Source organism: Aquarana catesbeiana, linkage group LG12, assembly GCF_042186555.1.
Source record: "Aquarana catesbeiana isolate 2022-GZ linkage group LG12, ASM4218655v1, whole genome shotgun sequence".
Lineage (NCBI taxonomy): Eukaryota > Metazoa > Chordata > Amphibia > Anura > Ranidae > Aquarana > Aquarana catesbeiana.
The window spans coordinates 62,980,254-62,993,980 of NC_133335.1; the positions used below are offsets into that span (position 1 = coordinate 62,980,254).

The 13,727-nt window shown below is 41.0% G+C and overlaps 1 protein-coding gene across 1 annotated transcript in view; it reads left to right on the forward strand.

The window, feature by feature from the left end:
• Positions 1-1,459: 1,459 nt before the first annotated feature.
• Positions 1,460-13,727, forward strand: part of LOC141113344 (keratin, type I cytoskeletal 19-like) — a 30,127-nt gene continuing 17,859 nt past the window's right edge. Inside the window, exons 1-5 of the mRNA XM_073606404.1 lie at positions 1,460-1,918; positions 5,471-5,553; positions 6,522-6,678; positions 7,505-7,666; positions 13,252-13,380. Coding sequence (XP_073462505.1) covers positions 1,460-1,918; positions 5,471-5,553; positions 6,522-6,678; positions 7,505-7,666; positions 13,252-13,380 — 990 coding nt within the window. The remainder of the gene's footprint in view (positions 1,919-5,470; positions 5,554-6,521; positions 6,679-7,504; positions 7,667-13,251; positions 13,381-13,727) is intronic.

Below are 13,727 nucleotides of genomic sequence, written 5' to 3' on the forward strand. Positions count from 1 at the left end.
ACAAAGGAGTTTCATTCCGCCAGGGAAGGTAATAGGCAGCTGGGACTTCACCTGTCAGCAGCCAGAAAACATGCAGATCGGGCGCCGGGCGCGGAATAGACATGCTCCCGCAATTAAAAAAAGTGTCCCTCGACTGCTCCTCCTCCACCATCAGTGGGCGGACCCTGGAAATCATATTAACACAACACCCCTAAGCTAGTAGCAGCGGCTTAGTGGGGGTGTAAATTAGAACTTTTTTTTTTTTTTTCTACACTGAACAGTCTGTGAAGCTGCATGGGCCCCCCCCTGCTGGCCAGGCCCAGTACAACAGGGCCAATTGTACTGGCTTATCAGTGGCCCTGATTGTCCCTTGCTTCTCTACTAGGGAAGAACCCTACCTGATCCAGATGGACCAGAAAGGGACACCTGTCCCAGGGCTATCCCTAAGTTTCCAGTAAATAGCTGATGTGTCTCTGGGTTAGGGATTTATATTTATAGGGACTTATCCACCCAAAGACAAAAAATAAATAAAAGGTTTTAACTATTTCTTGGTCTATATAAAACAAAAAAAGATAAAAAAAAAGAGGTCTATACACACCAAATATACTTGTTATTTACAAAGTAGCCAATAAACTTGAGCTTATCATGTTATCGCACACCGGCCCATTAAGTGTACGGAAAACCAAAACATTTCCTTTCACTTTAAATGGAGAAAGGTTAAAAAATATGTTACCCCAACATTTTATATTCCTTGTATGTGCTTGTTGTATCATGTACTTGCATTAAAAAGTATCCAATGAGGAATGAAAAATGGCAGAGGTTTCAACCAATCCATACTCTTTACAAAATAATAAAAAAACAAAGAAACTTTTGGTTTTAAATACACTTGTATATAGACGTAGTATAAAAGCTCATAGTAAAAATGATAGAAACAGGAAAGGAAATGAAGGGCATTAAAACACATTTACTTATGACACCATTATATGAGATGCTGTATGACATTAAATTAAAGCATATTTGGACAATGTCAATCCAGGTAGATTGCTTTGTGCCCTCTCATTCTGAATCACCATCCTCTGGACTACAATTTAGATATCTATATTCTACATGTTAAAATCACTTTATCAATTAAGGAAATTATTACAAGGTGTGTTACCAGATTCAGCTACCTTTAAAAGTGATTTTTTTTTTGCTTAGCTAGGTGTGTCAAAGCATCTCTTAATGTAACTTACATCTAAACCTTGTAAATGTCTACAGGCTAACTAGCCGCCCCCATGTTCTTAGATGCTTTTTTTTACATTCTCTGACAAATCCTCTTACTGGATGAGGAAGGGAAATTATTATATTATATGGCCTGTAAAGAATAGGAAGCTTAGTTCACAACGCCCTTTGCCATGCTTCTTAAAAGAGGTCTTAAATGTGTAAATACACTCTTTGTACTGTCAAACCTGCCAGATAGAATATACACTACACTGACACAATGAGTAACAGCAATAAGCAGAACCAAACTGGAAAACATAAAGGGAGTAACATCTTTAGCCAAATAACTTCGCTTAGTCTCAGAGGGTTTCGCAAAGATAACAATGCTGGTACCTGGAGGCCCATTAGTTTTCAGGCCAAGCCTAGTGGAAGTCCCACCATCACCAAACATCATTCATTCAACCATGGATCTAACTTTGGACTTACACATAGTAATTTTGGCAAAGAAGTCATACTTAACAGAGAATCCAAAAAACACAGTTTGCTTACCACTAATGAGAAGGAAACCATGAGGTTTCTTAATGACCGATTGGCAACGTACTTGGAGAAGGTACGTTCTTTGGAAAAAGAAAATGCCAATCTGGAGAAGAAGATCCGAGACTGGTATGACAAAAATCATCCTCAAATGTTGCCTGATTTCAGTCACTATTTTGCAGAAATGGAAGAACTTCAAAGAAAGGTAATTTTTACATTTATTTTTAGACATTTTCAGATGTTTCCAGATTTTTTTCCAAAAATTAAAATTTATGGTTTATACAAGTGTACAAAACCTCTAGAGTGTGTATTATTGGCTCCTAATGGGGCAAAAGGTTTCTTAAGATTGCTAGTTACAATAAGGTTTATCTATTTTGGATGGATTAAAACAAGGGATAGCTGGGAACTATCCCCATATGGTTCAGCTGGCTTTAGGAATAACTTTATAGTATAAATATATACAGTTTTACCCTCATTTAAAACTAATTTGAACTGTATCTCCCAAGCCAACACTTCAAATTTACCATCATTGTGATTATTTTTTACTAAAGGAACTTTTGAATTTTCTTTATTGTAATTTTTTTTCTCCTTATACTGTTATGAATACCTTAAAGTGGATGTAAATGCTAATTTGATGACATTTGGTTTGTTAAAGCATGGCATATCATAAACAATTACCATGAATTTTTTAATTTTTTCACCCTATTTTGCAGCTCAGTGTTGCTGATCTTTAAAGTTATCAACCTCTTTAAATCTGCAGCTCTCATTAAAATAATACCTGATATTCCTGACATGAAAGTTCCTTGTTCAGGCAAAGTCACTTGTTCGGGCACATCTTGATTTAGGTGACAACTGACTCCAGGTTGTAGCCCTACTTTGCCACATGCAGTACTTACACACATAGACCACTGTAGTCCATAGCAAGGATGTGCAGCTGGGGCTGGAGTGAGTGCATGTAGACAGGAAGTGTCTGAAAAAGGTTGTAGAGGATCAGCTGCACTGAGATGTGAAACATAATGAAAAAAGTTAAAAACATTTTTTTTAATAAAAAGTGATTTGAACCAGTTGTTCTCAAAAGTTTCAATGCCCCAATAGTGAAAAAAAAAGTTTATACGCATATAATAAGAGAATAGCCCCAAAATCATTGGTGTCAGTGAAATCATGTCCCCTCCAAAGTAGAATAGCCCCTCAATAAATTGGTGTCAGTGGGATAGTGGCCACCACGAAAGAATAGCTCCCAGAAGGGATGAATGAACTCTCTTCAAGGAGGAACAAACTGACCACAGTTGCTGAGCAGCAACGGAGGTTTGGTCCATGGGAGGTTCTTCAAACTTAGTATGAAGTCCACAAAACCTGAACTTAGCATTAGGCTCCACTGAAATGTATGGATGGCTAATCTTGATACTAAATTCTGGCCATTTTCAAGGCTAAAAGATCAGCTATTGAATAAAAAATGGCAAAGTGTCTTTTTATGTAGCTTTAAAAGCAACATTCAAAAATAAACAAATCAAATAACTTGCTTGGGGGATGTCTTTAAGTTGCACGTGGTATAACAGAACAGTACAATTTTCAAGGACAGTCTCAGGGACAGTGTAGATATATATATATACATATATAGAATATTTGGCTGTGGAATTTATTTCTTTTTTACAATTAGCTTTATATATGGCAGCAGCACTTCGATTGTATTACTTTCAGTTTGAATGGTGTAATTAAGATAAAAAAAAGGAAAGTATGGGGATCCCCTTAGTATTCTAACCAGACAATTATCTAGACATGCAGCCTGGGTGGCCATGAAAGAGGAGGTAGTGAGGGTGCACCCTCCCCTTCCTGTACAAGACCAGGCCAAGGCCACATGCCTCCCCTCCCCCTTAGAAAGAACCTTGTCTCAATGTTTAGGAACAAGGGCCACTTCAATGTCAATCACAGCTTCCAATGATGTAGAATAGCATCCATCACTGTGACCCATCTCCTGCCAATGTGTACATGTTGCACTGTCATTGCTAAATTGCAAATAGGATTGAAAGCAGCTGTAGGGAGACTTCTCGACATGCCAGTTCGGCGAGCGTTACATTTAGAAGCTTAACCACTTGCTTACTGGTCACCTAAACCCCCCTCCTGCCCAGACCAATTTTCAGCTTTTCGCGCTGTCACTCTTTGAACGAAAATTGCGCGGTCATACAACACTGTACCCAAATTAAATTTTTATCATTTTTGCCCACAAATAGAGCTTTCTTTTGGTAGTATTTGATCACTTCTGGGTTTTTTATTTTTTGTTGACCGAAATTTAAAAAAAAAATACAACACCATTTTTATAATTGTTAATAAATTTTGCAAACAGGTAATTTTTCTCCTTCATTGATGTACGCTGATGAGGCTGCACTGATGGGCACTGATAGGCTGCACTGATGGGCACCGATAGGCTGCATTGATGGGCACTGATAAGGCGGCACTGATGGCCACTAATAGGCAGCACTGATGGGCACTAATAGGCAGCACTGGTGGGCACTGATGAGGTGGCACTGGTGGGCACTGATAGGTGGCAATGGTGGGCACTGATGGGTGGCACTGATGGGTGGCACTGATGGGTGGGACTGATGAACGGCACTAAAGGGCATTGATAGGTGGCACTGAAGGGCACTAATAGGTGGCACTGATAACTGGCACTGATTGGCACTGATAGGTGGCAGTGATGGGCACTGATAGGTGGCAGTGATGGGCACTGATGAGTGGCAGTAATGGGCTCTGATCGGCACTGCTTAGGGACACTGATAGGCAACACTGCTAGGTGGCACTGAACAGGCACTGATTGGCACCACTGGTGGGCATTGATAGGTGGCACTCGTGGGCATTGATAGGTGGCACTGATTGCTGGCACTTATGCAGATTTGTGGCACTGTGTGGGCACTGGCAGGTCTCACTAGAAGGCGGTATTGGTGGGCACAGATGAGGCGGCTTCCCGCTTCCTCTTCGGGACCGATTTCCCTTGCACTGAAGCCGGTGATGGGCTTTTTTTTCTCCTCACGCTGTCAGCATAAACAGAAAAAAAAAAATGACCGATCTTCTGTTTACATCACGTGATCAGCTGTCATTGGCTGACAGCTGATCGTGTGGTAAGGGGCCAGGATTCTCATTGACTCAGTGCTCACAGCGGGCGTGCCCCCCTGCGGGGGGTGTGCACTGCGCGCGCAAAGGGAAGGACATCTATTGACGGCCTCCTGGCAAAGTAGATCTGCGCTGTAGCCGTCATTCGGATCTGAAGGAGTTAAGGAACGCAGAAGTGATGTGTTGTTCGAGCTTACCTTGCCATTTGAATGATATCTTTGATTATTCAAGGTGTGTGATTAACTGCTTGATGGTGAGTTTAAACCCCTAGGGGAACGGGACTTACGTGGTGTGGATTTTGGTGTATGGTGCATGCTTATTAAATGTCAACTAGGATCTTCACCCACCAAAAGAACTCTCTCATCACCATTTGTCACAATTTTCTGTATCTCATATGATCCACATATGAATGCCAGTCACATTCTAAATGATTGACAGGAGCGCTGCTAAAGTATTGGATTTCTCACAAGACTTTGTGTTTTGATAAAGGACTCTCTACTTTGTGATTACAGTTCATATATTCCGTGTGGAACAGTGATTGAGGTCCATGCCCAATGCCTACTTTCTTTTCTATGTATAAAATAATAAAAAAAAAAAATAAATGTAAAAGTATTTGTGATTACTATAGGAATAAAAATAATGTTATATTTAGGTTTTCAGATGCACCATGGAGAACACAAGGCTTACTCGGCAGATTGACAATACTCGCTTGGCTGCAGATGATTTTCACAATAAGTGAGTTTTCTGTCCTTGAAGAAATTACTAAATCTAATGGTGGGAATTTAAAGTATTTTCAATCTGTTTTAGATTATTTTTATTATATTATATTTTTTATTTTTTTATATTTATTATTATTATATTATTAGGCATGAGCTCTGAAAAAAGGTTCAGGCCAAACTTTGCTTGTTCAGGCTTTTGTTTGAATGTAGGACTTTCAGCTCATTAACATCTATATCAGGTCTTCATTTAGGATAAACTCACCAGAGTTCATTAGAACTCCCCCCCATGCCATTTATTTTTACAATTTACTACTACTAGCCTGGGAAATGGCCTTATTTTTTATCATTTGACTCCTTTTAACCTCAGTGGGGTTCGGATTCAGGTCCTTATCTTTAGTAATGTTCACCAAACCTGCCCCAAACCAGCTGTGTGGCTTATCACTAATAATTAAATATACGAATTAAGACAACTATCTTTATAACTGCTTAACCAGAACCTCATACACTATATGGCCAAAAGTTTGTGGAGACCCAAAAGTCACACCTACAGTGTATAAGTTTGTTGGACATTCAATTCCAAAACCATAGAGATTATTATGATGTTACCCCCCCCCCATAATAGTCTCCATTCTTCTGATGAGGCTTTCCAGAATATTATAGAATGTGTATTTGAATTAAGCCAAAAGAGTATTTGTGAAATCAAGTGCTAATGTGAGTTGAAAAGACCTGTCTCACAATCAGTGTTCCAGTTCATTTGAAGGTCTTCACTAGGGTTTGAGTTAAGGGCTATGGACGTTCCTTTACACCAAATGCATCAAATCATGCCTTCCTAGACCTGTGTACCAGAACTCTATAATTTTGAGGGGTGTCCAACTGTCCACATATGTTTGTTGATACAGTGTTTTGTCCCTCTATAAAGTATATAATAATACTTAATGATAACCTGTAGTTTTTAAATATATTTCAGCCCTTCATTTTTTCTAGGTATGAGATGGAGTACAAACTTAGGACTGACATTGAGATGGATTTGAAAGATTTGCGTAATGAGCTTGAAAAAATCAAGGAAGAAGTTAAATATCTAGACATTGATCATCAGCATCTCCAGCAAGACTTGCTTCAAAAGAAGAAGGCCAATGAAGATGTACTGTATTAAAGAGTAATAGTGTTTGGGAAATACTATATAGCAATATCCTAATACTATAATGCCCAAACATGTGGCCCTTTGGTATTTACTGTGCAACCCTTGTGGATTCCGTAGACAGTAGTTAGTGTTTTCTTTACTTAGGTGCCTACTCAAGCTGGGCCATCAGGTAGAGTAGGTGAGGAACATTCTTAACACTGGGTTCTAGTAGCTATTGCCTTGGCTACTTCCTTACTATCTCAGAGCTGTCCACCCCTTTCTTCTTTTTATTTTTTCCATCTAATTTTTTATAATGGTTTTTGCTTAGATAAATATCAAGTATGCTTTTTAATGGGGCTGTAGGAAACATAAATGTATTAATTTTAAAAGGGACTGTAATAGTTGTGACCTCTAGCAGGCAGCAATTCCCCACTTTCCAGCAGCTGCTATAGAATGTTCACCATCTCTGACCATTCCTTGTAGCATGTGTGAAGTCCCTATCTATCTCTTCTAGCATGCTGTGGTCCTTGACCATCTCTTGTTGCATATCTACAGTTTCAAACAACTTTTCATATTGTGTGTATTGCTAAACATTTTTTTTAGCTTTGGATAGAGTAAGAAAGCATGTCAGGTTTTTATTGCTGACTGCCCTAATGCTTTCCCTGCTATGGGACTCATCTCAACCCTTAACAACCCTTTAGTTATTGTATTTTGTTGACTGCAACTCAGAAAAGGTGGTTGCTAGGGGTATGGCACCCTGCATATCATAGCTTTTATGACTGAATAATCCCATCATTTTACCAAAATGTACACAATTATATAATTGTTCCTCTTTGTATGTGAACAGAAAGTGAACAGCCTCTATAGCCAGCTGGGTGCCAGAGTCACTGTGGAAGTGGAAGCCCCCCAGTCTGCAGACCTGAGTAAAATCCTGTCTGAAATTCGAGAGCAATATGAAGATCTGATGGAGAGCAACAAAGCAGAGGCAGAAAAATGGTTCCTGGCAAAGGTAAGTGTGTCATTTGTATTTTATAGAAAGTATTGTGCTGTAAAGTTCAATAGCATCAAGAGAAAAATATATGAGCTGCCACTGCCGCTGTCTTCATCTGAAGATTCTGGTTGACTGGCTATTATGCCTTGGCTATAGTGCTTTCTGAGTAACTGACCTGGAACAGATATAGAAATAAGCAATTCTGACTTTTCTCTGATTTGCCTTGTTCTTTTTGTAGGTCTGTGACTCAGAAGTATTGAAGTCAGTGACAACCACTAGGCAGGGGACTAGAATTTTAACACAATCACCAATGGCAACCTACAGCCTGCACTTCTCATGAAATGTAAATAAATGGAAACGTAAATTAAGTGTGCTAGAAGATAAAATGTAAGTTATTTTTTAAATCAGGGGTGTTCAGCTGATTGGCCATGGGGGCTTCTTTTGCCACCTGTGGAGCCTTCCTTTGCAGCACAGCAATATCTTATTTAGAGTGGCAGATGGGTGATGTGTGCTCTGTACATTCCAGCACCAAGCATCCAATGATGTCAGCCCTGCCCACTAGTCAGAGTGTTGTTCTGGCCTGATGGAGGAGAGAGGGAAGCATGTGTTCATGTAAGTAATCACTAAGCACCATTGAATAGAGATAGTTATTGCTAAAATCTACACTATTTTTATACCACTAACACCAATGAATGAGGATATGTATTGTTCAAGGAAAAAAAGAAGTTGCAGGCTGAAGTAATTTAATAAGTGAATGGTATGGGAATAAAGATGGCGCTGGCCTCTAATTGATTGGGTGCTATAAACTAGTGTGGTAAGTGAACCCTGATAATAAAATTATGTGTCCATAGTGCAATCTCACAGAATTTTCAGAAATAACCAAAGAGCAAAAAAACGAAAAATCAAAAAACCAAAAAAAACAAAAAAAAACAAAAAAACAAAAAACCGTAACCTCAGTACATGAGACACTAATAAATAAATAAAATCCCCCCGGTGGGGTAGATACGTATGTCAAAATAGAGAGTGTAAAGATAAAAGTGAACTCTGTGATAAAATAGAAAAAATACAAAATATTATATTTCCTCAAAAGTTTTGGGACAAGATGGCGCCAAGAGTGATGTGAATTATGTGATAGAAAATAATTATTTATATGTGTATGTAGTGCTACTGTGGTATCCGTGTTGCCGTTACCATGTGTATATACAAATTAATAACTAGGGTCATGGATTACTCCAATATTCAAAAGTATTGGGACACCATGGCATTTGTGAACCAAGAAAAAAAAAAAAAAAAAAAAACTTAATTATGAACCATGAAAAAAAAAAACTTAATTATGACACCCTATTAGCAAACTCCCTATGAGTTAGATGCGAATATATAAAAGCATACAGCAGCCATAAAATCCAGTTCTATAAGTGCATGATAAGCAATCATTAGCTTCTAAAAAGTCCATGCAAGGGATCATATATTAATGACCAGGTGGAGAAGACAAAGTTCAAGTATAATTGCTGTTTATTTCATCCTTGGGGACACACTACAGTGACTTCTGTGCCTTTCAATCAAGATGGTGACTTTGAGGTGCTCACCCCCCAATAATACCCCACTCACCAGAGATGATCACCCCTGCAGGGGTACCGAGCGACAGAGTGGGTGTCCCAGGGCAGGTGATGTTCAACCTAGTGTGCTTCCATTCCTCTACTGTGTGCGGTCCTCACAGCTACTCCAGGGAAAAGATGTGCTCTAATATGATCAGGCTATTCCAACGATTTGCCACCTTCAACTCTCCAGTATACCGGAGAAAAAGAAACACAAGGGGGCCTCCTGTTTCCATGTGTTCATCTCCAAAAAAAAAACAAAAAAAAAAAAGCTTGAAGAAGATGAAGAAGAGAAGAGGATGAAGAAGAAGATGAAGAGCGGGAGCCTCCCCTCATGCCATGGGTGCGGAGCGGCCCGAGGAGAAGAAGATAGAAGACGCCGCGGAGAAGATGCTGGACGAGAACGCCGGAGGAAGAACCAGAAGAGCCAGAAGAACCAGAAGAAGATGAAGGAAGATAGAAGAAGCATTTAAATAAAGGAATTGTCAAAAACTGTCTCTTGTCATTTTTAACTATTTTGACAGTTTTTTAGTGAAATGGTAGGGGTAAGTACCCCCTTACCATTTCACACAGGGGGGGGGCCGGGATCTGGGGGTCCCCTTGTTAAAGGGGGCTTCCAGATTCCGATAAGCCCCCCGCCCGCAGACCCCCACAACCACCGGCCACGGTTGTGGGGATGAGGCCCTTGTCCTCATCAACATGGGGACAAGGTGTTTTGGGGGGCTACCCCAAAGCACCCTCCCAATGTTGAGGGCATGTGGCCTGGTACGGTTCAGGAGGGGGGGGGGCCGCACTCTCGTCCCCCCCTCTTTTCCTGCGGCCTGCCAGGTTGCGTGCTCGGATAAGGGTCTGGTATGGATTTTTGGGGGAACCCCACGCCGTTTTTTTTTTTTTTTTTGGCGCGGGGTTCCCCTTAAAATCCATACCAGACCTGAAGGGTCTGGTATGGAATTTAGGGGGAACCCCACGTCATTTTTTTTTTTCAATTTTGGCCGGGGTTCCCCTTAATATCCATACCAGACCTGAAGGGCCTGGTATGGAATTTAGGGGGACCCCCCACGTCATTTTTTTTTTTTTTAATTTTGGTTCGGGGTTCCCCTTTGGGGAATTCCCATGCCGTTTTTATCAATGAACTTCTATGTGTATTGTCGGCAATGCAATAGCCGCGGGTAGTTTTAAATGTGTTTTTTCCTTCCAAATGTCATTTTGCTGTCAGACTGTTCTAAACACGGGAAACATGCGCCCCTTTACAGGCATACTATAGACACCCCCCAGGTACGAAATTTAAAGGGATATTACACTTTTATTGTTTGACTTTAAGCATTATTAAAATCACTGCTCCTGAAAAAACGTCAGTTTTTAAAACTTTTTTTTGCATTGATACATGTCCCCTGGGGCAGGACCCGGGTCCCCAAACACTTTTTATGACAATAACTTGCATATAAGCCTTTAAAATTAGCACTTTTGATTTCTCCCATAGACTTTTAAAGGGTGTTCCGCGGCATTCGAATTTGCCGCGAACACCCCAAATTGTTCGGTGTTCGGCGAACTTGCGAACAGCTAATGTTCGAGTCGAACATGAGTTCGACTCGAACTCGAAGCTCATCCCTATTTAGGATTACCCAGTAAAAAAGGTAAGTGTATATTTAAAAAAATAATTTAACTTTATTTCTATCACAAAGGGGCTAACAAGAACTTTGGGCAGCTGACAGGTATACTCTTTATTGATATATTAATGATCTTTAGCCCACATCAGGATATAGAAACTTTACAAGAAGACCTGAATAAAATAATGGGGTGGGCAACTACATGGCTAATGAGGTTCACTAGGGGGAAAACCTCTGGGGGGAATCCAGGAAAGAGAAAGATTTGGGGGTCCTGGTAGAAGACAGACTGGGCAATAGCAAGCAATGTCAAGCTGCAGCAAGCAAATCCAGCAGAATATTGGCATGCATAAAAAGGGAATTTACTCCAGAGATAACTATAATCCTGGCACTTTAGAAAACTCTGATTCGGCCACATCTGGAGTATTCAGTCCAGTTATGGTCACCAATCCTCAGGAAGGATGTGGTGGAACTGTAAAAATTGCAGAGAAGGGCAACAAAATGAATAAGAGTACTGGAGGACCTCAATTACGAGGAATGGCTACAAGCACTAAACTTATTCTCCCTGAAGAAGAGACGCTTGAAAGGAGATATGATAGTGGTATACAAATACCTCAATGGTGATCCCAGCATAGGAAGAAAACTATTCAGTCTCAGGAAGTGTAAGAGGACATGGGGCCACACAATGAGATTGCAAGAGAAGTGGTTTAACTTTAAGCTGCGTAGGGGGTTTTTCACTGTCAGGGCAATACGGATGTGGAACTCTCTTCCACAATTGGTGGCGTGAGCAGGGAGTATTGATAGTTTTAAAAGACTCTTGGACTTGCATCTTAGTGAACACAACATACAGGGATATGGGAAATGATTATCGCCATAGACACACAAGTTAAGGTTTAAAGCCCAATTCCTGCTTCTGCTTGCCGCCCCCCAGTTTACCTCCCCTCCTGCCCTGGAGGCCTCCTCTCTTCATGTGTTTGTTATTATTTTTATATCGCTAATGCCGTGTACACACGGGCGGACTTTTCAACCGGACTGGCCCGACGGAGTGAATTCGAAGGACAATCCGACCATGTGTGGGCTTCATCGGACCTTCAGCTGACTTTTTCTGTCGAAAATCAGACGGACTTTAGATTTGGAACATGTTTCAAATCTTTCCGACGGACTCGAGTCCGGTTGAAAAATCCGTTTGTCTGTATGCTAGTTCGGCGGACAAAAAAGGACGCAAGGGCAGCTATTGGCTATGATCTTCCTTATTCTAGTCCCTTCGTACGTCATCACGTTCATACCAACGGACTTTTGAACGGACTTTAGTCCGTTCGTGTGTGGGCAAGTCTGGTCATCCGAAAGTCCGTCGTAACTCCGTTAAAAGTCCGTCAGAAAGACCGTCGGACGTTTGATGTTGAAAAGTCCGCCCGTGTGTACACGGCTTTAGATGTTTCCTAAGGTGGTCATGAGTTGCATAGAGCCGTATTTCACAAATTTCTTATCTAGAGATTAGCAGTCCTTAAAGCAGGACTTCAACTAAAAGTGGACGTTCCACTCTTGCTCTTCCTCCCCCTCCTCCACCTTATTTAGAATAATTCATGTATTTTGGGGGGAGGTGGGTATCTAATTTTAGTAGGTACCCGCTCCCACTTCCCACACCCGCCTAGATGACCCAAGTGAAAGTTCAGTCCCCCCATCAGCAACCTTCTGGGACACGTCACAGATCCCAGGTGGCTGCAGGACCATTCACAGGGTGCAGCATTGCTTGCGCATGTGCAGTGGAAAGCCAGCTGTGAAGCTACAAGGAGTCACAGCCATCTTCCCACAGTTAACATTCCGGCAAAGAACCAGCTGGGTGAGGACGGTGCTGGATTCCTAGGCAGGTGAGTGTCTGTTTAAGAAATATCAGTGGCTACAGTTTTTGTAGCTGAATACTTTTAATTTATTGGAACTTGATCAAAGCTTCTCTTTAATGATGAAAAAATCAGTTTTCTACAGCATTGTAGTGTGAATTCAAAACACTGTGATTACCCGCCCCATCCCCCGCCAGAACACTCCAATCGGAAGACCTTGTTTGGACTGACTGCAGTACACACGGGACGAATGTCGGGTGGTTTCTATTGAACCGGCCGATGCCACCAGACAATCAGGCCATGTGTACTAGGCTTTAGTGCAAATTTAGTCTTCAAGGGACATCACCAGAGAGAAGGTGAGTATTGCAGCTAAAGCTATTTCTATTTGAGAAACTGTAAGGCAATTGAAGAAAAATGCAATTGGGTTTAGGGTTATTTGTTGCCTTTTTGCTTCCTCATGCCAACAGGCATTTGCAACAATCAATAGTAAGAAAACATGGTGAAAGACTGCAATAAAAGACAAGATGACTATTGGTAGTAAATGAGGACCCTTTATGTATTTTCAGAGTGAAGAACTGAAATGCGACGTTGAATCTAAATCTTCAGAACAGCTCCCTACTCATCAAAGTGAGATCATAGAATTAAAGAGGACCGTTCATACCTTGGAAATAGATCTACAGAGCCAGCTGAGCATGGTACAAAATAAACTTAGCCTACTAATCAATGGTGGGGCTTGTTTGAGAAGATATATAACTGTCCTGCCAACTCTCAGTCATCATTGTGGACTAAGAGCAGTCTTTCACAGCTTGGTCAATGTGCTGGGAGCACACAGAAAGCACACTCCCAGCACAGAGATCTCTACCACCCATGGACATGTGGATATTAACCACTTAAGGGCCTATAGGGCCTAGGGTTTTAGAAGTTTTACTGCTACAGGGCGGCATCTCTGCGCCAGATCACGTATATATATATGTGATTTGGCTCTTCCTGGTAGGGGACGGGCATTTACACCTATGATTACACACATCGAGAGCCAATCGAC